This window comes from Notamacropus eugenii, chromosome 5 (genome assembly GCF_028372415.1).
Source record: "Notamacropus eugenii isolate mMacEug1 chromosome 5, mMacEug1.pri_v2, whole genome shotgun sequence".
Lineage (NCBI taxonomy): Eukaryota > Metazoa > Chordata > Mammalia > Diprotodontia > Macropodidae > Notamacropus > Notamacropus eugenii.
This window is the reverse complement of record NC_092876.1, coordinates 240,798,029-240,823,125: the sequence shown is the minus strand read 5'-3', so window position 1 is coordinate 240,823,125 and position 25,097 is coordinate 240,798,029. Positions and strand designations below refer to the sequence as shown.

Below are 25,097 nucleotides of genomic sequence, written 5' to 3'. Positions count from 1 at the left end.
AATCTTCATGACCGCATTTGGGGTTTTCTTGACAAGGATACTGGAGTGGTTTGTCATTTCCTTCTCCAGGTCATTTTACAAATAAGGAAACTGAGGCAAACAGGGCTAAGTGATTTGCCCAAGGTCATACAGATAATAAGGGTCTGAGGCCAGATTTGAACTCAGGAATATAGGTTTTCCTGGCTCCAGGCCCAGCAGTGTATCTACTGAACTACCTAGAAGCTTGTGTAGATAGCTTGGGACAAAATTGTATAATAAGTAGAAAGTTAATGGAGCAAAGATGCCAGAGGGTTCTTGGTCATGTTAAAGACCTTCGGGAGAAGGATACCATCTGTAGCACCTCTAGTTTTATTGTCTAGACTGTTAGTAATAATAACTAATACTTTTACAGGACTTCAAAGTTTGGTTTACTCATTTGTAGCAAGGACATGAACTCCAATGACCTTCAGACATTTATACAGAGACAGACAATTCAGGGACGACTCCTAAATCAGTAACAATTTCCTGGTTGTTAAAATATAATCGACTTCATTTTTGCGATGTTAATTATTTATAATGAATTTGTATTCAAAACTGCTGTTATCCTTTGCAGATCATATCTTTCTGCTTGGCGAGCAAGTCTTGTGTGTGTGTGTGTGTGTGTGTGTGTGTGTGTGTGTGTGTGTGTTTATATATGTATATATGAATCTATTTATACTTATACATGTATTTATATATAATTTATTTATATTTTAATACATTTATATATGTATATGAAGACACCTCTACATATGCATATATAGACTATGTCTTATGTAAATATAATACAATTTGAGGAGAGAAGTAGCACTAACAACTGCAGGAGGAGGTAGTACATAAAATTCAGCCTTGAAGTCTTCAGAAAGACAAAGTTGGGTATGCATATATTTTTAAAAGCTGATTTAAATGTAGTATTTATTTTAAGCCTGCTCAAAAGATTTGTTACTGGAAACTGACGGGATTATAAATCAGTAATGAATGGTTAATATATATTTTAACACTTTTTAATTTTTTTTTTTACCTAGGCTGACCAGATATCTGGCTTTCATATAAGATCTGTGCTCTGCGTTCCTATTTGGAACAGTAATCACCAAATAATTGGTAAGATACTGATATAAGTAAGATAATGTTCTGGAATCAAGTATTCTTCCCTCCAAGTTGATCGGTATTATTGTTTCTTTCCTTTTTGAGCTCCAGAATTCACCAGTACGAACCTTATCCCATCCCATATTTTCGTTCAGAATCCACGTAAGGATTTCATGCTTCTTTCTGAGGAAATTAAGTATTTGTCCATTTGTTCATAGGCAAATATTTATTCAGTGCAAGGCTGAAATTCTTCAAATACTTAAAATGCAGAGAAATAAGAGACATGCTGATTTGTTGCTACACCAGTAGGCATTTAGGCTTTTGCCAAGAGATGTGAGATAGCCGGCATTTTCCTAAAGAGAGGGTATAGTAGCAGTCACAGTACTAATCTCTACTTTCAGATGTTCTCCTAATCTACCTGGCCAGCCAGGTAGGATTCCTCAAGCTAGGATTAAAAGGGAGATATTTTTCTCTGGGAGTAATAAGGATTTTTCTTTTCTAAAAAAATCTTGAATTTCCAACTGTATAGCTTTCTTTCCCTGGGAAGCTGTTTTCCTCTTGGAGATTTCCATAAGATTTCCTCATTAAACTCCAGAGGACTGACTGGTGTTTGGCAGTGGAATTTCATATTCTGCCAATTAGTGCTTAAACCTAAATTTGGAAATGATTTTTCTCATTCATTTACTCAACAGAATCAAGTATCTTTTGATACTATGAGTGTATCAATCAGATGAGAAAAGGTGAATACGAAGGCAAGAGGAAAGTGAGTTAGGAATCAAAGCTCCTAATACAAAATGCTGAGCAAGATCATTTCGGACAACTAATTATATTGATGGGTAACAAAATGACAGCTAAAACTGTAGCATACTGAACCAAGACAAAAAGCTGGTATTTTTTCCTGTGTTGTGAAATCACATGATTTTAAATCAATAACATATCTGTAATTATTTGTATATTGGGGCTGTAGTTTACTTAAATGTGAGATGCCTGAAGTTTTTATTTAACCCACCAGTTCCTAATAATATTCTATGCACTTAACATTTCTAAAGGTATAAATGACTTTCTGCAGAGCAGTTAAGTGGCTCAATGGATAGAGTGCCAGTCCTGGAGTCTGGAAGACTTATCTTCCTGAGTTCCAATTTAGCCTTGGACACTAGTGGTGTGACTCTGGGCAAGTCACTTAATCCTGTTTGCCTCAGTTTCCTTATTTGTAAAATGAACTGGAGAAGAAAATGGCAAACCACTCTAGTATCTTTGTCAAGAAAACCCCAAATAGGTCACAAAGAATCAAATAACAAGAAGTCATTTTCTGATGTTAAGTTCAGTGCTATGGAAGATAAATTCATCCTTGTGGATCACAAGAGGCTCATTTATCTATCCAATTTTGCCTTAGTTTTGTAGGGGAACCAGTGTTCTTTGGTTTCCTTGCTTGTAGGTTTATGAGATACTTCTGTATTGTTTCTCATGTACTGGAACACTGGGTATGGTATTGGGGGGTGAACTTTCAGGTAAGGGAGCAGGCATAAATCCAAATCAAATGGGGGAGGGGACTGCAACATTGCTTTACAGTCACGATGTTGGAGATTGGGACTAAGAGTAGTGTGAGGCACAAATAAGATGTTGAGTATAAAGCACTCTGCAAACCTTAATGTGATATATAAATACCAGTTATCATCATCATCATCATCATCATCATCATCATCATCATCATCATCATTTTTATTAGCCTCCAGTCCAGGGTTACAATCTGGCAATGACTTCATTCTCTGAGCCTTGAACTACATTCCTAAGCTCAAATATTCTTTAAAAAGCAATCTAGGGGTATTCTGGTAAATGTTTAACTCATTTGGGAAAAGAAATAGATATACACAAATTTTTAAGTTTAATTCTGCATTATTAACATATTCTTAAGTCTAGACAATCAATAAAACAATAAATCAAGCCCTGATTTATAATGAGTACCATAACTTACATTTAAATGCTAACACCATAAATGTAAGCATGTTAAAGTTGCCTCTGACACACCCCTGAGCTAACTCGTGCCTTCTAGGTTGACAGCAGTATACCAGACTTTTGTTGTAGGTCTTTATGCATCAGACACATGCTTTGCCCTTGAGTATATCTACCCAAAAACCAACCATGCTGTAACAGAGTTCTTGTGCTTATAGATCCTGATGGCATGTGTTCAGGGAACCCTAAGCATATTCTGTGTCTCCTTAGACTTCAGTGGAGCTCAGATTGAAAATCATTGCTCCAGGAGCCTTCTCTAAGACCCTTCTTTCTAGCAGGGATCTCATGTGGGCAGAATTTAATGAAGTATTTCCATATATTCCAATGCCTCAGAACAGACATGGGCTAGATCCCTGCTACGTATTTTGGCAATACTTGGCTTTCTGTGTCTGATATTAACAACATGATGTGAATTCTTTCAACAGGAGTTGCTCAAGTCTTAAACAGACTCGATGGGAAACCTTTTGATGATGCTGACCAACGACTTTTTGAGGTTTGTAAGAGCTTTGTAAACTAGGGGGTCAAGTGATCCAAACATAATTGTACTAGTGACAAAGTTCTTTCAGAGACTGAAGTCAGTAGGGTCAGAGCTTTATTGATGCTGGGATTTGCTCATCTGGATTTAGTGCATCCCTCTATATTCCATCTCTGCCAGGTGTGGCCAGTTTCTCCTAGTGATCCTATCAGATACAGTCCAGCTCTATTGAGATTATCTCCTGTCTCAGAACAACTGTAGAAAACACCAGGAGCAGTGGTGTAGGGTATGATCATGATTCCACAGTCTAGTTTCTTTGACAGTAGTGCGCATTCCTACTTTCTATTTGACACAATCCATTATAATCCAAAAAACATTTAATAAGTTTACTATGTGAAAAGCCACTGTGTTGCCACCAGAGAGACAGAAACAAATGGAAAAAACCATCCATCCCTTTAAGAAGCTTACATTATACCATTCCACCATCTCTCCTCTTAACCCTATATTTCAGATTGCCCTCATACTGGAATGCCCTCTTACTGGAGAGAGAGAAAGAGGGACAGAGACAGACAGAGAGAGACAAAGATAGAGAAAGAGAGACAGAGACAGACAGAGACAGACAGACAGACACAGAGGCACACACACAGAGTATGGGTGGATACACGGGAGGTAGAGTACTGGACTTGGAGACAAGAACTGAATTTGAATCCATTCTTAGATACTCGCTGTATGACCTTGGGTAAGTCATTTAATCTGTCTCTCTCAGTTTCCTCATCTATATGAAGGAAATAATACCTGCATCTATCTCATAGGATTGTTGTGAGGATTAAGTGAGAAAGCATTTATCTCAAACTTGTCTGTGCTGTTGCTGATTTGTATTCTCTCTGTGCTTGCCCGCTGGCTACTTGTCCTCTCCACTGTTGTCCATTGACACTTGCTGAAGCTTTCCAGTTTGGGCTTTTTGCTATGATCAGCAGTTTCTAACTTCTCACATCTTAGAATTGAAAGTGAGATTTAAACATTAATATTTTCCAAGCCTTTTATTTCCAAAATACATTATAATTATCTGAAATTATTCTTCCCATAGACTGTAGGAAGTAGTTGAAGGCGCATCACATTAGTGGAGTCATGATTCATCCATGACCATATAAACCCCATGATGACAGACCTTAGACTACCTGTGTGACCCTGGGCAAGCCACTTAACCTCTGTTTGCCTCAGTTTCCTCGATTACAAAATGAGGATCATAGAAGCACCTATGTCAAAGGGTTGTTGTGAGGATGAAGTGAGATGTTATAAAGTACCCAGCACATAGCTGGTTGATTGGTTGCTGTCCTTCATTCTCTAAGAGGACCAAAATGACATCACTATGTTAGAGTCAAGTTATAATATGTCCAACTGTGGCTGATTAGAAATGCTCTACCACAGGTAGGACACAAAGAGTATGTGTGAACATTTGGGGTGGATACTCTAAATTTGTGCATCTCAAGTTTCTTTTGAGCTACTTCAATTCCTTCCTTTACTCCCTCCCTGTGTCTCCTTGGGCAAATTGTTTAACCTCTCAGTGCCCCTAGGCAACTCTTTAAGACTTAAAATTGCAGAACTGTTAGATATTTCAATTGGTGAAAGAGATTTCTTCACTGAGAGTTCTTGACCCTAGTGAACTCATGGTTCTAAACCAAGAAAAAACAAATTCATCCTTGGTGCTGAAGGCTGCCTATCTTTGTTTTAAACTGCGACCTTTCTCTTTCTTAGGCCTTTGTCATTTTTTGTGGTCTTGGGATCAACAACACGATAATGTATGATCAAGTAAAGAAGTCCTGGGCCAAGCAATCTGTTGCTCTTGATGTAAGTATATTTGCAATTAAGGGATTATTGATAACATTGGAGATTTGAGAGTCATCTTTGAAGAGATGGTGAGATTTAGAGAGAATGATCCTAGGACAAAGTCCTAGAGAACAACCTAGAACAACCATGTTAAGGGGACAAGGGATGAAGGGCAATTTAAGAGTGATAAGACATGTTGGAGAAAAACTATGATTGAGAGAACCCAAAGGATATGAGTGGGCACCTAGGTGGTGCAGTGAATAGAGCAGTAGGCCTGGAGTCAAAGAGACCTGAGTTCAAATCTAGCCTCAGATGCTTACTAACTGTGTGACCTTGGGCAAATCACTTAACCTTGTTTGCCTCAGTTTCCTCATCTATAAAATGAGCTGGAGAAGTAAATGGCAAACTGCTCCACTATCTTTGTCAAGAAAACCCTAAATTGGATTATAAAGAGTCAGACATGATTAAAATGACTGAACAACAAAGCGACATGAGCATCTAGGGGCAAGTTCCACAGTATCAAAAACTACAGAGAGATCAAGGAGGATGAAGACTGTGAAAATACCATCAGATAAAGCAGTCAAGAGACTGTCAGTAACCCTGGGAGAGCCCTTTAAGTGAAGTGGTGGGGCCATCAAGGAATTAAGTGGGTACTGGGAAAGTGGAAGCTGAGAGTTTGGTGACAAAAGGGAAAAGAGAACTGGGGTAGCAACTTAAGGGTACAGTAGAGTCAAGGGAAAGGCTTTTAGGGGGAATGTGATGGAGGTAAAGAAGGAAAAGAAAAAGATCATAATCAGAAACAAATGCTATCTAACCATAAATTATTATATAATACAAATTATGATAGTTATCCCTGCAAAGCAGGTCATCATTTTCACTTCTCACACACCTACCTCGCCACTTCAGTCAAAATAATTGGGATGATACATGGCACCTTGGGTTACACCAGGAAGGAGGTCCCAAAAGGGACCGAGCTCCCTCCTGAACTAAATCCTTGTGGACCTCAGGCCTTATAAACACCAGTTAACTTTTACAGTTCCTTTATAACCTCTAAAGATCTCAATTTATACTAATTATATTTCTCCTTATTTTTAGCTGCCCATTTTTTCATGACATAATTTGTACCACTTATAGATACCCCAGTTGTAAACACCCTCTTCCTTGTGTAATTCAGACCTTAAGGTCCAGAAAATACAAAAAATATTCAAAAAGAAGGCAAGTGTGGATGGTTTGGTTCTGTGAACCCAGAAGACAGAAGGAAGTTTCAACTAAATGAAAGACTGGCTTATAGTTCTCCTTGGAGAAGCAAATAGTGAAGCTGAAGAGTTTGTTATTTTGTATACTCAAGGACATTAAGAAATAAGAAATATTTTGTAAAACATGATCATTTTTAAACCAAATTGCTATATACTTTGACACTTGGTGACAACAATCAAAGGTGGGTACAAGGTGAGGGGGGAGGAAGATAAAAAACATACTGGGGAATATGGTGCAGGTTTAAAAAAGAGAGAGAGACCAGTGTCTTATAAGTACTCAGAAGGCTCATAACTATACATCATGATTTCATTCTTCCAGGACAGTGTTGAAAAGTGCTCAGCATGGCAACCAATGATCATCCGCAAATTCAAATTGATTATACCTTAACAACCAGGAAAGGACTGCTTCCTGGTGTGGGAATCATATCAAAAATCAGCTGTCTGTGCAGAACACTGGCTTGTTAGAAAAAAGAACAAAATCAAATTAGAAGGAAAGCTGAAGTTGAGAAGACAGTGCAAATAACTATAATAGCTTCAACTTGACCAAGTCAAATGAGCTATTAATATTTAAAAATGAGAAATGGAAGAAAGCAAAGACAGTCAAGTTGGGGGTGACACACTTTTGAAAACATTAAAGAAGCATTTCATAATATATCTCAGAGAAGGGAAGATACCAAGAGGGTGGGAAAGTAATGCCATGAATGACATTATTATTTCCCCTGGCCTCCCCCAAATTAAGAGGACATCAGTAACTTCTGAGTCATTTTTCTACTTTTTCATCCTTTAAAAGTCTTCACGAGAATAATTTAAATGTATATTAAGGGAGTTTTTGATGAAAATATGAGAAGGGAAATGGTATGGTTTCTAAAATAATTTTCTACATCAGACTGCATCTTTAAAGTCACAAAATTAATGGAAAGAGATAGAAAGTATCATTGTGTTCATTATTTGTTGATTACAAAAAAAGGATTTGACCTAGTATAACAAAATGTTCTAGCAACAAACTCTCCTTGAAAAGATTCTCTCATGCGTATGTTAAAGTTGTACAGAATTTCTTCATAAATGTAATACAAAGTTTACTGTTCAATAAACCTCTGATAATAAGTGTGAAGAGAGGCACTAAGTAAGAAGATATATCCTTGAGAAAGGTTTTTCTGCTGTTGTGGGAGGTGTCTTCTGAGAAGTACAAACTTAAGAGGTATTCTTTATATACAGCAAGTTTCTCTGGATACTGTTATGTGTGAATGATAGTGAACAGATGAAAGGAAGACATAGAGAGACAGACAGACAGACAGACAGAGATAGAGAGAAGCAGAGACAGAGAGAGGCAGAGACAGAGAAGTGAAGATGAGAGAGAGAGACAGAGAGGGAGACCAAGAGACAGAGAGAGGGACACAGAGGCAGAATGACAGACAGGTGGAGAGATAGAGAAATGGAGAGATAGAAAAAGAGAGTGAGAGAGAGAAACAGTTTAATAATCCTCACAATATTTTGCGAATTTTATGTAATGACACATTTGCATAGCACAGTGGATAGAAAGCTGGAGAACTGGATGGACTTAGAATCAGGAAGATATGAGTTCAAGTCCTGCCTCAGATACTAACTGGTAATGAGATCCTGGGCAACTCACTTCACCTCTGCCTCAGTTTTCACACATATAAATGTGGATAATAACAATACCTATCTTCCAGACTGTTGTGAGGATTAAATGAATTGTTTATAAAGTGCTTTGCAACCCTTAAAGCACTGTATAAATGCTAGTTATTAAGGAAAGAAAGAAAAAGGAAGGAAGGAGGGGGAGGGAAGGAAGGGGGAAAGAAGGAAGGAGGGAGAGAGGGAAGAAAAGATGGAGAAAAGGAAGGAAACAAGGAAAGGGGAGATGGAACATTTATTAAGTGCCTACTATGTGCCACTTACTGTTCCAAAACCTAAATGGACAAAAAAATTCTTATTGTTCAAATTATAATGTAATGGAAGACGAGTTAATACAGCAGTACAGATACTTGGAAGAAATACTGCAGAGAAACAATGAATTGGGTGCTAAATTTAATAGGAGGAAGAGAGCAGACTAGATTTCATTTGGAAAATTGTACAGGGCTTTGGATGATGCCAAGCTATCTCCTAGCAAACAAACAAAACCCACCTAAATCTTTTTGGCACCAATAGTTTTCCCATGATATTCTGCAGTGTTGGACCTTGTAACACCACAGTTTCCAGATAATTAAAATTGGGGACAATCCAAAGTTCAGTGGAGTGACTCTTAGTGGGTACATAAACTGCTGAATGGTCCAAACCATGACCTTTATATAATAAGTGGCAGAAGGGTTATCTCTTACCAACAAAATGTGGGATAGGAAAGGAGGGTAGGCCTGCCAGCCAGCCACAGGACATGAGGATGCTTGGATACACAGACCAAGCACTGCACTGGGGGCTTCCTCCCCCAAACTTTAAGAAAAGAAAGACTTAGTCGGAAAAAGTTCTCTAGAACGTTGGGAGAAGGACAAAAATCAAACAGGATGACAAGGTAGGTTAATTGTAGGGGTGTGCTGGAGCTAATGAAAAAATTGTTAAATTTTTAGTGTATTTACACTTCAGCAATCACTTCAAATCAGGACTTAATTTATTGTTTTGTTGATTGCCTAGACTTAATAAAGTGTTAATAATGCAGATTAAACTTAAAAGTGTGTTGGTACATAATACCTTTTTTTCTTTTTTGAGAAAGCTCAATTGTTAAACTTTTACTAGCATGCCCCTATTGCTCCATAAACATGCAGTAGAAGTCCCAGAGAATGAAGCCCTTACCAGACTGGAGACCCAGTGACTGTAGGATGATAATGATGATGCAGAAGAAGAGGAATATAATGATGATGATGACTGCCATTTTTATAGCACTTTAAGTCCTTTATCTCGTTATGCCTCATAAATACCCTTGGGTGATTGTGATCTTTACAAATGGAAGGATGATTGTTCACATCAATGAGATCAAAGATCCATGAAAGTACTGATGAAAAATAGGATGGATCTGCTGTTCTTGACACCTAGAATGGCCATTGTTAGGGTTAGGGAGGAGCATGAAGACCTACAGGGTATTTTACATGATTATTGTCTGTTGTTTATTGCCTTCCAATGATGCCAATTAAAATTTTCTTAGAAATAGGGAGATTATGTATGAAAGGATATGTAATTTTATGGTGTGAGAAAAAAAGGATGAAAAAAGACATCCAATCAATTGCCAAATTCAATTGAGGCTACCCAACCTGGTTCTCAAATGCATTACTCACTTTTTTTCTCTTTCCGTGTTTATTATCCCAGTTCAGACTTTCATTATTTCTCATCTGCTATTTTCACAATGGTGCAACTAGGTAGTTCAGCGTATAAAGCACCAAACCTAGAGTCAGGAGAACCTAAGTTCAACTCAGACCTTATATACTTACTAGGTGTGTGACCCTGGGCAAGTCACTTAACCCTGTTTGCCTCATCTGTAAAATGAACTTGGCAAATCACTCTAGTATCTTTGCCAAGAAAACCCCAAATGGGATCACACAGAGACAGATACAACTGAACAAAAACTTTCACAATAGCTTCTTAACTTTACCCTTCTCCAGTCTATCTTTCCTCACTCTAAGCCATTTTATAAAATGCTTCTAGATTGATCTTATTAAAATATGGCTCTAGTAATATAAGTCCCCTGCTAAAAAAAATCTTCAATGACTCTCCATTACCTACAAAAAAGTAAAAATTCTTCATCATGCCATGTAAGGCATATTAAATCTCTCCTCAACCTGCCTTCCCAGCCTTATTTTTGACAGCTCCTTTATGTATAAACTACCTTCTGTGTATGTGTACCTTCATGATTGCTCACACAATTTTATCTTCTTCTAAGAGTGCTTCCCTACCTCACCTATCTGTGCCTAACCATCCTTCCAAGTCCAGTTCAAATGCTACCCCTGCCTTCCCTGCCCACCCCTGTTAGAAATGATCGTCTTATTTTCTGACCTCCCATAAGCACTCCATTGTCCATTCTTCTGTGGCATTCATATTATAATGATGATAATGATAGCCTACATTTATATCATGTTTTAAAATGTCCAATGGCATTATATATGTTCTTACTTGTTCTTTCAACAAAAGGTGAAGCTCATCTTCTAAAATGCAGAGGAGTCCAAATTAGGTTGAAAGAAAAGTTTTATTAAGAGGAAAATCAGCCACTCGTGCTAAGGCCCTCAGAACTATACAAAGGAACCCATAGCCCAAGAGAAGTAGGGGAGATTTATGTGAGAAAACCACAAAAAGAAGGTTCAAGGAGGGGTTGGGCAAAAGAATGGACAATCTTTCTTGGGAACAGGTGGACATAGAAGCAGGATATTTTGTAGGAATGGTTGACCTCAAGACTGGTTTGGACCAATTCAGCAAGGTCAGCTAGTGACCACGTGCAAAGGAGTCTGGAAGCAAGCAAGACTTTGGCTCATTACAGGCTCCTGATTGTCTCCTTTCAGCAAACAGTTTAGTCTGCCTGGTAAGATAATGCATAGAAAACAGACATATTAATATCAGCGGTATTTCTGCAATTCTATCTTGCATTGTATTTATATGGGCATACATTTTTGCTCCTAGATAATCTGTTCAGTTATAAACTCGCTGAGGGCAAGGACCAAGTCCTATTCTCATTTTTGGAGTCTGTATAGCATCTTGCAGGGCACCTTGTATATAGTGTACTGTCAATGTTGTGCAGCTGTGCAGTTGTTTTTTTCTAGTATCCAACTATTCATGACCTCATTTGGGCTTTTCTTGGCAAAGATAGAATGGTCTGCCATTTCCTACTCATTTTACAGATGAGGAAACTGAGGCAAACAGGGTGAAGTGTCTTGCCCAGAATCACACAACTTGTAAGTGTCTGAGGACAGATCTGAACTCAAAAAGAAGATTCTTCCTGTCTTCAAGCCCAGGCGCCACTTATTTTTAATAATGTATGTTAAATGACTACACATGTGCATACTCATCAACATTCATGACCATAAAATTTGCAAATTTGTTTTGTCAAACTGTTGAAAGATGGAAATGGGGAACTATCTGCCTGACCACATAGCAGCCACCACCACTTACTCCTGAGAGCGCTTAGTTTCCCCCGTCAAAGAAGAGTAACAGAAGCAATTTCCTGCTACTGCGCAGCCTGAGTGTACCTGCCAATGAGATACTTGCCAATGAATCAAGACGCCAACCTGGCTGACCTGCAGATAGCAGAGAGAGGTGGCAAGAGGCTCTTCTCCCCACTCTGAACATCATGGTTGCCAAGAAAGAATTAAGCTCCATCATTCCTCTTCCCCAACCCCACTCCCAACAAAGTTACTGTTTCGGTATGATTCACTGATACTGAAAATAGTAAATATCTCCTATTAAAGCCGAATTCCCTGTGGGTTCATTAGTGAGGACTCAAGACAGAGGCTGCAAATTATAAGCCAAAAGCAGCAGACAGCTGGAGACAGGAACTGTTCACATACCTTAATTCTTCTCTGAAGATGCTTTGGGTGATGTTATCTCTCTTTTTGAAAGAAATAGGATTGAAAAAAGAAAAAAGAATTATTTTCCTGAACCTGTTCTGTAGTAATTGGTTCCCTGTGGAGTATATTTTAGGTTTCTGTGTAAAGAGGCTTTGGGAACGTCTTTGAGTGAAAAGCCCAATCACTCACTTAGCTGGCATTAACTTTGGCTAACGGGTGGCCTTCAGAAATAACCCAGACAAATCATCTGGCCTCCTCATGTGACTCACATACCTGAAAAGTTAGCTAATGGAGCCATTTAGACCTGGACTAAAGGAAATTACTTCTAGCCCTTGTAGCCCAATGAACTGTCCTGGGGTGATTACTAACTGCATTGTTAGATAATTCAGCTGAAAAGATCAGTGTTGGGACAAGAAATGGCAACAGCTTTGAGGAGTCAATTGCCCAAATAATTTTTCAAAATAAATCAACCAAACTCCAGTATAATTTTTAAAACTTCACTGTTCACACTGTTAAGTGAACTGATAAGAACTCAATAAATACTTGTTGAATTAGGTAATCTCTTTATTAGTAGTAATAAAAACAATGTATTTATTTAGGACCTCATGGTGTTCAAAGTAATTTCCTCACAACAATCCAGGCCTCTGAGGGAGGTGAACTGAAATGGGCTGAATTTTGTATCAGAGATAGGAGAGACAAATAAAAACAAAATTGACTTCTCATTTTGGCATTGGGCTTAGTGCCTGCTGCAAAAGAGAGACAGAGACAGAGACACAGAGAGAGAGACAGAGGGAGAGACAGACAGAGACAGAGAGAGAGAGAGAGAGAGAGAGAGAGAGAGAGAGAGAGAGAGAGAGAGACTAATGTGCCCAGTAAATTTGGGGGGAATCTTCCTTTGCAAATGTCAGAAGTACTCTAAATGCACTTCCAAAAGAGGCATTCCAAACAGGCTTTGACTAGTAGGGATAGGTGTCTATCACTGAATATTTTGTTAATGGGGTTATGCTGTGGTCAAGACTTACAGCCCCATGTTGGACTCAGACACATCTTGGAAAATCATATTGAGGCCCATCACCTGTCCCTTGTTCTTAGAGAGCCCTCAGATGCTCACAAGCACCAAGTGTCCCCAAGGCATCATAGGGTTACCTTGCTAATTATAGACAATGGGGAAAAATACAAAGATGGGAGATGTGAAATGAGATTAAGATTGAATACAAATAGTCAATAATACAAACTACTGAATAACCACTAAAACTAGTATTTGTGTGCAGACAATTGGTTTTAATACATGAAGCACAAATTTGAAGAATTGATGGCATTTTGAAAGGAGTAATCAGTAGGTTCAGTTGTTCCACAGACCTAAAAGAATGCCTCATAGTCTCTGTTCAGTACTTACAAACTAGAAATTCAAGAAAGCAAAGGATTCATTAGAAAAGCACTGATGATGTGTTAATAAATTGGATAACCAATTTGTTGGAGAAAATCATCCTCACTGCAAATCATTAACAGAAGTGACAGGGAGCAAAGGTGGGCATGGATAGCAATTTAACTGTAAGAGTTGAATTTTTTTTTTCTAATATAGTTATGCATTACCCAGAACTCATACATCTGCAGGATCATAAATGAATTACACTGACATTTGAATATTGGGGGCCTTTTAAAATTGAGAGCTAATAGAAGGACTCCTTTATGAAAGATTACTATAGCTGAAAATTGGCAGAATTCTAGACGCATGCAGTTTTTGTTTTTACAGCGTTTCATTGATGCCTTCAGTTTTTCACACTGCAGTCATTTGGGGCTATAGCTTCCCACTATCACCTACCTTTCCTCTCTTCTCCCAAAAATAGTTAAAAAAGAACAACCTATTGGTAATATCCCACATCATATATTACCTTTTTTAAAAGCTAAAATGACTTGGGTTATGTCCATTATTACCCAAATAAATAAAATAATAAACTGAATAGTTTGGGAGAATCTATGCAATAGAGATAAGCCAATAATATCTAATATTTCATATAGAACTGATATTCTGTGGACTTCAGAAAACCTACTAACATTGCTTTAGTACCTACTATGTGCATGAAAAATAATGGGATCATAGATTTAGAACTGGAAGGAATCTAAGAGGCCACCTACACCAAGTGACATATACAAGCTCATAGAGCTAGTAGTATGAAAGGCTGGATTTGAACCCAGGTTTCTCCTGATTTAAAGTCTAGTACTCCTTTTATCTCCTATAGCCTTATTTAAAGGCAGTTTTCTGAGTGTAGTAGACGTCTAGAAGACCCTTATTTGGCAATTTCAATTATCCAAAACAAAGTCAAGCACCGAGAAGAAAAGGAAAAAAAAAGGTTCCCAGACAGTTACAACAGATGCCCCAACTTTCTAACATTAAAGTTTATTGCCTCTTAAGAGAGTTCCTCAGGCCCTCTCTTAGCACCTATTGATTCTTATTTTATGCATAATTTTATCTAAAATTGTTATCTAATTTTTCATCTCACAGCAGATTTTTTTTAAAGCAAATTAGTAAAAAGAAGAGAAAAGAGAGGGAATTAAGGGAGATTAAGGAAAAGGAACCAGATATTCAAGCCAAGCATGGTGACAACAGCAAAAATTGATCACTCACAGCCTGACTGTGAAGGAGACAGAAAAAAATTAAATCTGAAATAGGAACATTATTGTTCTTTAAAAACACAATAGCCTAGGGTCATTTAATGCAATGGAATGCAGCCGTCAGTAACTCCCTAGGCCATTTTTCAAAAAAGCACAACTTAATCCAATAATTGATGTTCATGGTAATTATCCTGAATCTTGAGAGAGAGAAAAATAGTGATGTGGTATCTACTACTTGAGAAGACAAAGCGCTGTACATTTACAATACCTAGCGCAGTGTTGTTGTTGAGTCATTTTTCAATTGTGTCTGACCCTTAGTGACCCCATTTGGGGTTTTCTTTGCAGAGATGCTGGAGTATTTTGCTATTTCCTTCTCCAGTTCATTTTACAGATGAGAAAACTGAGGCCAACAGGATTAAGTGACTTATCCAGGGTCACACAGCTAGTAAGTGTCTGAGGCCAGATTTGAATTCAGAAAGCTGAGCCTTCCTGACTCCATGCCTGCCACTCAATTCACTGCATCCCCTAGCTGTCACACCTAGAGCAGTGCCTTGCACTCAGATATTGGATGGGATTTCAAAATATTTCAGTCAAAATAAGGTTTATAAAAAAGTTAAATATAGCAATTTTTTCCTTAAGATTCAAGTTATCTGGAATATTCACATAGTACATTCTCAGATAATGCTAGGCTCCTGAGGAAACTATTTACAATTCATTTCTATAGTTAACTCTCTGAGAAACGAATGACCTAAAATAGCAGGAAAGCAAAAAAGATGGCATTTTGGTTTTTTGCGTCAAAAAATTATGAAATTTTAGGAGGGGAATTGATTAGCCTTCAATTATATTTGCTTAGGCTAATATTGGGTTAATTTGCTTTTCCTGAATTACCACTAATTGATAGAACAAAAGGTAGCCAAGAAATTTCTTGAGAGGGAGAAACGAGTATGGAATTTTTAAACTTCTATGGATAATGTCAAGAGGTCCCCTGAATTTGTCTTTTTGAGTTGCTGTATTTTCCAGAAACCCTGGACCCAGAGCATGCAGCAGTCCCTGAATACATCAAAGACAACTCCCCACTGCCACCCCCAACATAATTCCTATTTGCATCTCAAACTGGATATATACAGGATAAATTGGAGATAATCAATAGAGGGAAGGTTCTCGGAGAAGCTGAGCTTTTGCTCGGACTTCATGGAAGCTAATAGGTGGAGCTGAGGAAGAAAAATATCCCAGGCATGAATACCTGAAGTTAAGAGATGAGTTATTGTTGGAGCACAGAGTATGGGGAGAGGATCAGGTTGTGAAGGGCTTTGAACGCTAAACACAGGATTTTATATCTGATCCTAGAGGAGTAGGACAGATCAAATAAAGGCGCCTGAGTGTTGCACTGCCTTGAATTAAAACACTAGAACTCCATCAGGCAATGGTTTTTGAGAGTTTCAGACTTTCCTCCTCTCAAGCAGTTAAGTATATCAGTATCATTTGTTGCCTATGCAGAAAACAACTCTTGATGGTCACAGGGGAATGTCAAAGGATGACTGACCAATTCACTGACCTATTACAGACACAAAGTCCACATCTCCTGTATCAAACTGAACCTGAACCTAAAATGGCATCTGTATTTCCAATGTTGCCTAGACACTTCACAGTATAGTGGGAAGTCCTATCTTGTTTGATGTAGCTACTGTAATGCTTGTGTGGTCTTGGGCAGGGCATTTCACCTTTTCAGGACTCAGTTTCCCCATCTATATAATGAAGGTGTTGGATTAACTGATATCTAAGTAGGCCCTTCCATCTCTAAATCCCATGATCCTATGCCAAAGAGGAGAATCATAATTCCCTCAAAACATCTTTCATTACCACTCTTCCTGAGATTCATAGGCCTGGGTTGGTGGTATCACCCCAAATGCCATTTCTTAGCTTCCAAATTGGATCTCTAGATGGAATAGTTAAAAGCCCATTAAGTAGAATGACCCTTTTGTTTCCATGTAGCAATAGTCAAGACATTCCTCAAAGCCATGACCCTTTAAATCGTTCAGATTTAAGTTGATTTATACCCTATGTTATCCAGGTCACCAGGGATCTTTCAGTCTGCTTTAAATTCAAAACCTCCAAATCTTTTTTCAAATAGGTAGAAATCTGTTATGATGTATGTATCCTGAAAATCATCCTAACACATCACTCAGTGGAAAGAGTTCTCTGAAAGCCCCTTTTTGAACATTTCGTTCTATCTAGACAGAAAGTGATTTCTTAAATATTTGACAGTAGAAGCTGATGATTTCTCACTTTCTGTGCATTCGTTCAGTTCCAATGCTTCTGAAACCTGTTATCTTCTTGTTACTGATCTCCAGACACTGGTGCTTGATGCCTTTAGATGACACTGCTGGCAGGTCATTCCAAATGAATTGTCCTTTCACTTCTCTGTGGTTCATCACTTCTTTTCTTTCTCCGGTGTAGGTTAGATGCTTATAGAAGAAACTTGCTTTATTTCCTTGGGGCTTGTCAATATCAATTTTTTAGAATTTTCTTTCACATCAGCTTAATTTAAATCTGATGTCAATTTAGTTCTCAAGAGCTTGGCCTGGCAGCCACAGTCGTAAACCTATCAATAACTACTAATGTTGCCCTTTCACTATTGAGACAGCCTGTCTGGGGCTCTCAGCAAGTTTTGGCTTTCTCCTTTACCATTGAGTAGTACTTTAGATCATGCTCTGCTCACCCAGTTACTGTAATAGTCCATTTCTCATTTCAGGAATGAATGACCATTCCAAAGCCTAATGAATCAACATTCAAAGCTACTCAGATACAATTCCTATTGATTGCAGGGAAAAACTCCACATGAACAGCCAAGGGGAAAATGTGGCCCAGTTGTTGAGCTCCACGTGAAGGGGGACCAAAGCTTGTCCTGATGGTTGTCTCACAGGCTTAGTCAGCTTCCTCTGAGATAAAGTTCAATTACCCTATTTAATTATCACTATCCAGTCCATCCTCTTCCCTCCCCAACACCATCCCTCCCTAGATGCACATATACACATTTCTTTGTGATCTCATAGGTTTTATATTTGTGTTATGAGATTACAGAATCCTGAATTTAATGATGGAAGGCATACTAAAGATTGCATTTTACAAATGAGGAAACTGAAGCCTAGAAAGGTTAATCGAACTACCCAGAGAGAAACAAGTAGTAAGGACAAAGATGAGATTTGAATGCAAAACCTACAACTAAATCCAGTTTTCTTTCCTCTGCATCATTTTCTTATTTTTGTTTTCCTAGAAGGCAGTTCAAACCCAAACTTAATTGAAATTGGTGTTTAGTCATTTTTTTAGTTCTACCCAACTCTTTGTGACCCCTTTTTGGGGTTTTCTTGGCAAAAATACTCAAGTGGTTTGCCATTTCCTTCTCTAGTTCATTTTACAAATGAGGAAACTGAGGCAAAAACAGCTAAGTAACTTGCCCAATGTCACACAGCTAGTTAAGTGTCTGAGGCTGGATTTGAACTCAGGTCTTCCTGACTCCAGACCCAGTGCTCTATCAACTGCACCACCTAGTTGCTCATTGAAATTCTAAGTTTTGCAAATCATGATTTATTTTCGAAACACTAAAGAAAATTTCAAGTCCTAGAAGAAATACATAAAACCATTTGGACTTTTCATCTTAAATCTTTCTTCATACAGAGACCTAGATTAACTGTATCTTGGCATCAAAAAAAAAAACTTGTAAAATTTCATGCTTGTCAAGATTTCCATGATTCTAGTTTAAATACTAGAATTTAGGGTCAATACAGTTGTTTCAGACAATGGTTCAAAAAATTGTCTCATATATGTGATATAGCTAAATTTCTCTAACATAACAACATTTATAGTTGAGAAAAATGGTATATTAATTAGCTCTTGTGACTGCTCCTGTTCTCAAAATCATTAGTTTGTTTAATGCTTTTTGCACGCTCAGATATTTTATCACATGAAAATATTTGACAAGCTCAACTTCCCAATTTGAAATTAAGTGAATACAGAATTTTTAACTTTTTTTACTTAAAGAACTAGACCTGATAAAGAATAATAGTCCCAGTTTCTTCATCCATAAAATGGGAGAATTGTATTGTCTGTCTGATGAAGTTACCTTCCTGATGGAAATCTATGCTCTCAACCAGATGCAGAAACACAAGCCAAGCTTTTCCTCCCATTTTTCCCTGTTGTGGACATTTGCTAGCATTTAGCCATTAGCAACAACACACAATTTGGAAGGTATGGATGTTATCTAAAAAAGAATTGAGTGAAAAATCATAGAATTGGAGCACTAGAATCTTGTAAAGGTAGCATAGCATAGAGAAAAGGGAACTGAACTTGAAGACATAGGAAACCTAAGTATGAATCTTATCTATTAGCTTGGTAAATGCAGGCAATTCTTCTCTGCGCAGGTCTTCCTTATCTTCCCCAACCCCACCCTTTCAGTTTTTACTCTACTGAGAAAAAGTGGAGGGAGAGGTAGCATGACATGGTGATAAGTGGATAGAGAGGTGGCTCACTCTCTATCTGAGGGCAGGTAGGTGGTGCACTGGATAGAGCACCAGTGCAGGAGTCAGGAGGACCTGAGTTTAAATCTTACCTCAGACACTTGGCATTCACCAGCTATGGGACCTTGGGCAAGTCACTTAACCCCAATTGCCTCATCCTGGATCATCTCCAGTCATCCTGATGAATACCTGGTCACTGAATTCAGATGTCTCTGAAGGAGAAGTGAGGTTGGTGATCTGCACAGCCCTCCCTCACTCAAAACAGTCAAGTACAAGTCATGTCATTATTTCTTTGATGGTGTGGTCTTCTTTGGCAACAAAGAACAAACACAAACAGCTCTCTATCTAGCCATAAAGGTCTGGGTTCAAGTCTAATTCTAATTCACACTGGCTGTGTAACCTGAGGCAAATAAATCACTTAACTTCACAGCATGTTAGTCAATTCTGTAAGATGAAAAGTGGCACAGGAGGAGTTTCTCCATCCAGGAAGTCTCAGTAGTGAGACTACCAGTTGTGTCTGACTCTCTGTGACCCCATTTGGGGTTTTCTTGGCAAAGATACTGGAGATCCTTCTCCAGCTCATTTTACAGATGAGAAAACCAAGGCAAACAGGGTTAAGTGACTTGCCTAGGGTCACACAGTAAGTGTCTATGACCAGATCTGAATTCAAGAAGATCCAGGCCCAGCACACTGTCGATTGCACCACATTGCTGCATAGGAAGAATTTATACCAATAATATCAAAGATCTAGTCTCTCTTCCCTAAATAAACAAAAACAAAAAAAGAAAGAAAATTAAGGTCACTTGCAATGATCTCAAAATCCCTTGACACCATCTCCCACTCTCTTTTGTTTCATCTACAATAAGGTAACCTTTGTTTTTTGGCAAAGACTAACCTCTTCATATGTACCTTCAATCCCATTCCCTCCTTTCTTCTCCAATAAGTTGCCTCTTCAATCATCCTCCCTGGCCTCTACTAATCATCGACCTCTCCCTACTTACTGGTTCCTGCCCTGTTGCCTTCAAACTCATTCAAGTCTCCCCCATCCTTAAAGATCCTTCACTAGATTGACCCTACCATATTATTATCTTATATCTTTCCCTCTTTTCTGAACAAAACTCATGGAAAATAAACTTGTCTCCACTTCCTTTCCCCATATTTATTCTGCAACCCTTTACAGGCTGGCTTTTGATCTCATCATTCAACCAAAATTATTCTCTCCAAAGTTACCAGTGATGGCTTAATTCCCAATTCTGGTGGTTTTTCCTAAGTCCTCATCCTTCTAAAGCACCTGCTATATTTGGCGTTAACCAACTTCTTCTGCTGGATACTCTTTCTTTTCTGGGTTTTCATGACACTACTTTCTCCTGGTTCTACATCTACGTATCTGACCAATATTTCCCAAGCTCCTTTACTGGCTTATTTTCTCTGTCATTCCCCCTAACTGTTGGTATAACCCTAAGACTGTCATGAACCCTCTTCTCTTCTTTTTGTACCTTCTTACTCTTAGTATACTCATCAGCTCTGCTAGGTTTAATCATCCTCTCTATGCTGGTTACTTCTAAATTTATATGTCCAGACAGTATCTATACTGAACTCCATTCTCTTTCTATTGGACACTTCCAAATGTGCTGTCCCTGTGGCATCCCAAACTCAACATTTCCCCAAAAAAACTAATTATATTTTACTCTTATACTCATCCATCTGCCAAAATTTCCTATTTCTATTGAGAGTACTACCATTCTTCTAATCTCCCAGCTGCATATTATCAATTATCAATCAATCAACATTTATTAATGTTAAGGCACTGGGGATACAAAAAGAGTCAAAAGACAGTCCCTGTTCTCAAAGAGCTTACAATCTAATGGGAAGAACAATTTACAAACAAATGTATGCAAAGCAAACTATGTGAAAGATAAATTGGAGATAATTAACAGAGGGAAGACACTGAAATTAAGAGGGGTTGGGGAAGGGTTCCTGTAGAAGGTGGGATTGTAGTTGGAACCTAAAGGAAGTTGGAGAGGTCAGTAATCAGAACAGAGATGAAAGAAAGCTTTTTCTAGGAATGGGGGACAGCTAGAGAAAATGCCCAGAGTTGAGAGATAAAGTGTCTTATTTGTGGAATGGTCAGGTCAGTGTCACTAGATTGAAGAGTACATGGATGGGAGAAAAGTGTTAAGAAGTTTGGAAAGGTAGAAAGGGGATAGATTATTACAGGCATTTAATGCCAAACAGAGCATTTGTATTTGATTATAGAGATAATAGGAAGGAGTTTATTGAGTAGGGAGGTGACAGGATCAGAGCTGTGCTTTACAAAAATCACTTTGGCAACTGAATAAAGGATGAATTGGAGTAGAGAGAGACTTGTGACAGGCAGATCCATCAGCGGCTTATTGCAATAATCAAGGTATGATATTTATAGTAACTTTTGTGGTGGAAAAGAATTAGAAACTGAGGAGTTGTTCATCAATTGGGGAGTGTCTGTTGTGATATATGATTATAATGGAATACAACTGTGCTGTAAGAAATGATGAGCAGGATAACTTCTGAAAAACCTGGAATGACTTACATGAACTGATGCAAAATGAAGTGAGTAAAACCAGGAGAACATTGCACACAGTAACAGCAATATTGTACAACAAACAACTGTGAATTACTTAGCTATTCTCAACAATACAATGATACAAGACAATTCCAAAGGACTTATGATGATAAATGCTATCTACCTCCAAAGAAAGAACTAATAGAGTCTGAATATAGATTGAAGTATTTTATTTTTCACTTTATTTTTGTGGAATTTTTTGATCTGTGTTTTCTTTCACAATATGGTTAATGGAAATATGCCTTGCATGATTGTACATGTGTAACATTAAATTGCTTGCCATCTCAGAGAGAAAGGAATGACAGGAGAGAATTTGAGACTCCAAATTTTTAAAAAGTAATGTAATTGTTATTTTTTGCAAATAATTGGGGAAAATAAAATATTCAAAAATCCATAAAAATAAAAAAATCTTATAAAAGGGTTGTCTTTCAGAATGTGAGGAGCAGTGAGGAATAAAAGAATAAAAAAAAATTTGGGTGATGTAAAAACAATAAAATTTACTTTTTAAAAACAGTAAAAAAAATCAAGGTACAAGGTGATATAGACTCCATTAGAGTTATGTCAGTGTTGGAAGAGAAAAAAGAATATATAGGAGAGGTGATGCAAAGATGAAATTGAGAGGACTCAGCAACAGTTTGGCTATGAGGGGATGAAAGATAGTGAGGGATCCAAGATGATGCCTAGGTTGTGAACCTGGGGGATAGAAGGATGGTGTTGCCCTCTCCAGTAAAGGGGAAGTTAAGAGAGAGGAGGGTTTGGGGGAAAAGACATTGAGTTCCATTTTGGACATACAGAGTTTAAGATGTCTCCTGGACATCCAGTTCAAGATACCTAGAAGGCAGTTAGAGAAATGAGATTGGAGATCATCAAAGAATTTGGGGTAGGGTAGGTATACTTGAGAATCATCATTCTCAGATGATGATAATTAAATCCATGGGAGCTGATGAGATCACCAAGTGAAATGGTACAAAGGGAAATGAGAAGAGGGCCCAGGACAGAGCCCTGAGGGCCACCTATGTTAGAAGTCATGATCCGGAAGATGGTCCAGCAAAGGAAAGGAGTGGTTGTATAGGTAGGAGAAGAACCATGAGAGAGTGGTGTTCCAAAAACCTAGAGAAAATAGAATGTCAAAGAGGAAAGAGTGGTCAACAATGTAGAAGTCTAAAGAAAAGTCAAGTAAAATAAGGACTGAATAGAGGCCACTGGAGTTGGCAACTAAGAGATCATTAGTAACTTTGGAGAGAGCAGTTTTGTGGAATAAGGTTGGAAGCTAAATTGTAAGGGGTTAACAAGAGAGTGAGAGAAGACAAAGTAGAGGCACCTATTGTAAAGGGCCTTTTAGAGGAGTTTAGTCACAAACGTCAGAAGAAATAAAAGAACAATAGGTATTTTTTTCAGGATGGGGTAGAAATGAAAGTGTTTGTAGGGAGTAGGAAATGAGCCAGGAGAGAGGGAGAGATTGAAAATACGTGAAAATATGTTAGAGGAGATGGAATGGAATGAGATCACTTGAACAAGTAGAAGGGTTGGCCTTGGTAAGGAGTAAAGCCACTTCACGTGAAATAGGGGTGAAGGAGGAGAAGGTGGCAGAGGGTACCAAGTGATAGGAGATAAGGAAAGGGAGAAAAGAGGGAATTCACAACAGTCTTAGTTTTTCTGTAAAGTACGAAGCAAATTTCTCAGACGAGAAAGTGGAGATGAAAAAGCTTTGGAAGATCCACTGTAGGTAGTGGGGTAGTGAGTTGGTAAGGGAGATATAGAAGGATTGCCTAGGAATAGCTAGGTCCCAGTTGAGGCTGGATAATATAAATTTACAGTGGACCCAGTCAAAACAGTTTCATGATCTTCTCAGCATGTATGTGGGAGCAAAGGAGGTGAATGATGGAAGTGATCCAAATCTGAGGCTTAGCTGGGTGTAACTGATGATGTCAGGAGCTGGGGTTTCAATCAAGAAGGACAGTATAGAACTGAATTGGTTCACCAAGGGGTTCAAGAAAGGGAGAAGAGGAAAGAATGGCTAATGCAAGGAAGATGGCTTGGGAGAGAATTGAGGGGTCAAGGGCCAGGAGGTCATGGTGCAGATGAAGAATAGAGTTTTATAAAAAAAAAAAAAAAAGAAAGAAAGGCAGAGGGAAAATTGAAAAGCCAATAGATGATGGTCAGATAAGGGGATGTCAGAATTCTTGAGCATGGAGGTGATATATTTGTGATCAAAAGTATGAACATTTTTGTGTATGGCTGAGGTGGAGAGGGAGTAGCTCAAGAGAGGTGAGTAGACTGTGAAACTGAGTGGCTAGAGTATTAGAGAGAGAATCAATACGTATGTGAAAGTCCTCTAGTGTGAGGGCAGAAGTTAGGAAGGAAATAAAAATTGTGAGCCAGATATCAAACTCGGGAAGGAAGAAGAGTGATTTCTATCAAGATTTTGATTGGGGTGGTAGATATAAATAGCATGGTCCTCAAAAGAAGGGGGTATACTAAGGCATGGAAGAAGGGAGAGAAATCAGAAGAAGCAATGGGGAACAAGGAGAATCCTATTCTCCCAACCCAACCAGTGACCAAGAAGAATGAGTAAATGTACAGCCAATACTGGGTAGGGTGGCCAGGAAGGGTATGTCATCAAGGGGAAGCCGGATTTCAGCAAGAACTAGTAGAGGGAAGGAGTGGGAGAAGAAAATATTTAAGATGAAGGGAAGTTTTTTGAGGGAACCGTGGAAGGTCTGGGTGGAGTTAGGTTGAAACTTTGGGATGAGGAGGTTGAGGGAGATGAAAGTGAGGATTTGAATGGCAGGAGGTGCTGGACTGAAATTTAGATGATAATCTACAGGAGTTCAGTCCCTGAGATGTGAAGATTATGACCAGGTACATGAATACTCATTGAATAGTACGCACCATGCTTTTAACCTCAATGGATAGGTGAATCATGATATAGGAGGCTTGAAATCAAAAGGGTTGCCCTTCTTTGCAGCAAAGGTTCTGCACATCCCAATTGGGAGATTAGGCTAGTAACACAAGGTAGAATTTGTCTTGTGCTGGCACAAATGGAAGTGTTTACTTTGAGGCAAGTAGAAAACTCCTGGTCCAGCCCCTAAGCAACCTTTCCTTCAGGGGGACAGGAGATAGAAGGCACAAGGTGCTAGCACACCAGTCACCTCAAGAGTCTGGCTGTGAGACAGCACCAGAAAGTGATGCCCTCTC

The 25,097-nt window shown here is 38.4% G+C and overlaps 1 protein-coding gene across 5 annotated transcripts in view; it reads left to right on the top strand.

Moving 5' to 3' along the window:
- PDE11A (phosphodiesterase 11A) overlaps nt 1–25,097 on the top strand; it is a 571,707-nt gene that overhangs the window by 355,299 nt on the left and 191,311 nt on the right. For all 5 annotated transcript variants that reach the window (XM_072612423.1, XM_072612422.1, XM_072612427.1 and 2 more), the window contains 3 exons: nt 1,044–1,119; nt 3,540–3,607; nt 5,345–5,437. In XM_072612423.1, coding sequence (XP_072468524.1) covers nt 1,044–1,119; nt 3,540–3,607; nt 5,345–5,437 — 237 coding nt within the window. The remainder of the gene's footprint in view (nt 1–1,043; nt 1,120–3,539; nt 3,608–5,344; nt 5,438–25,097) is intronic.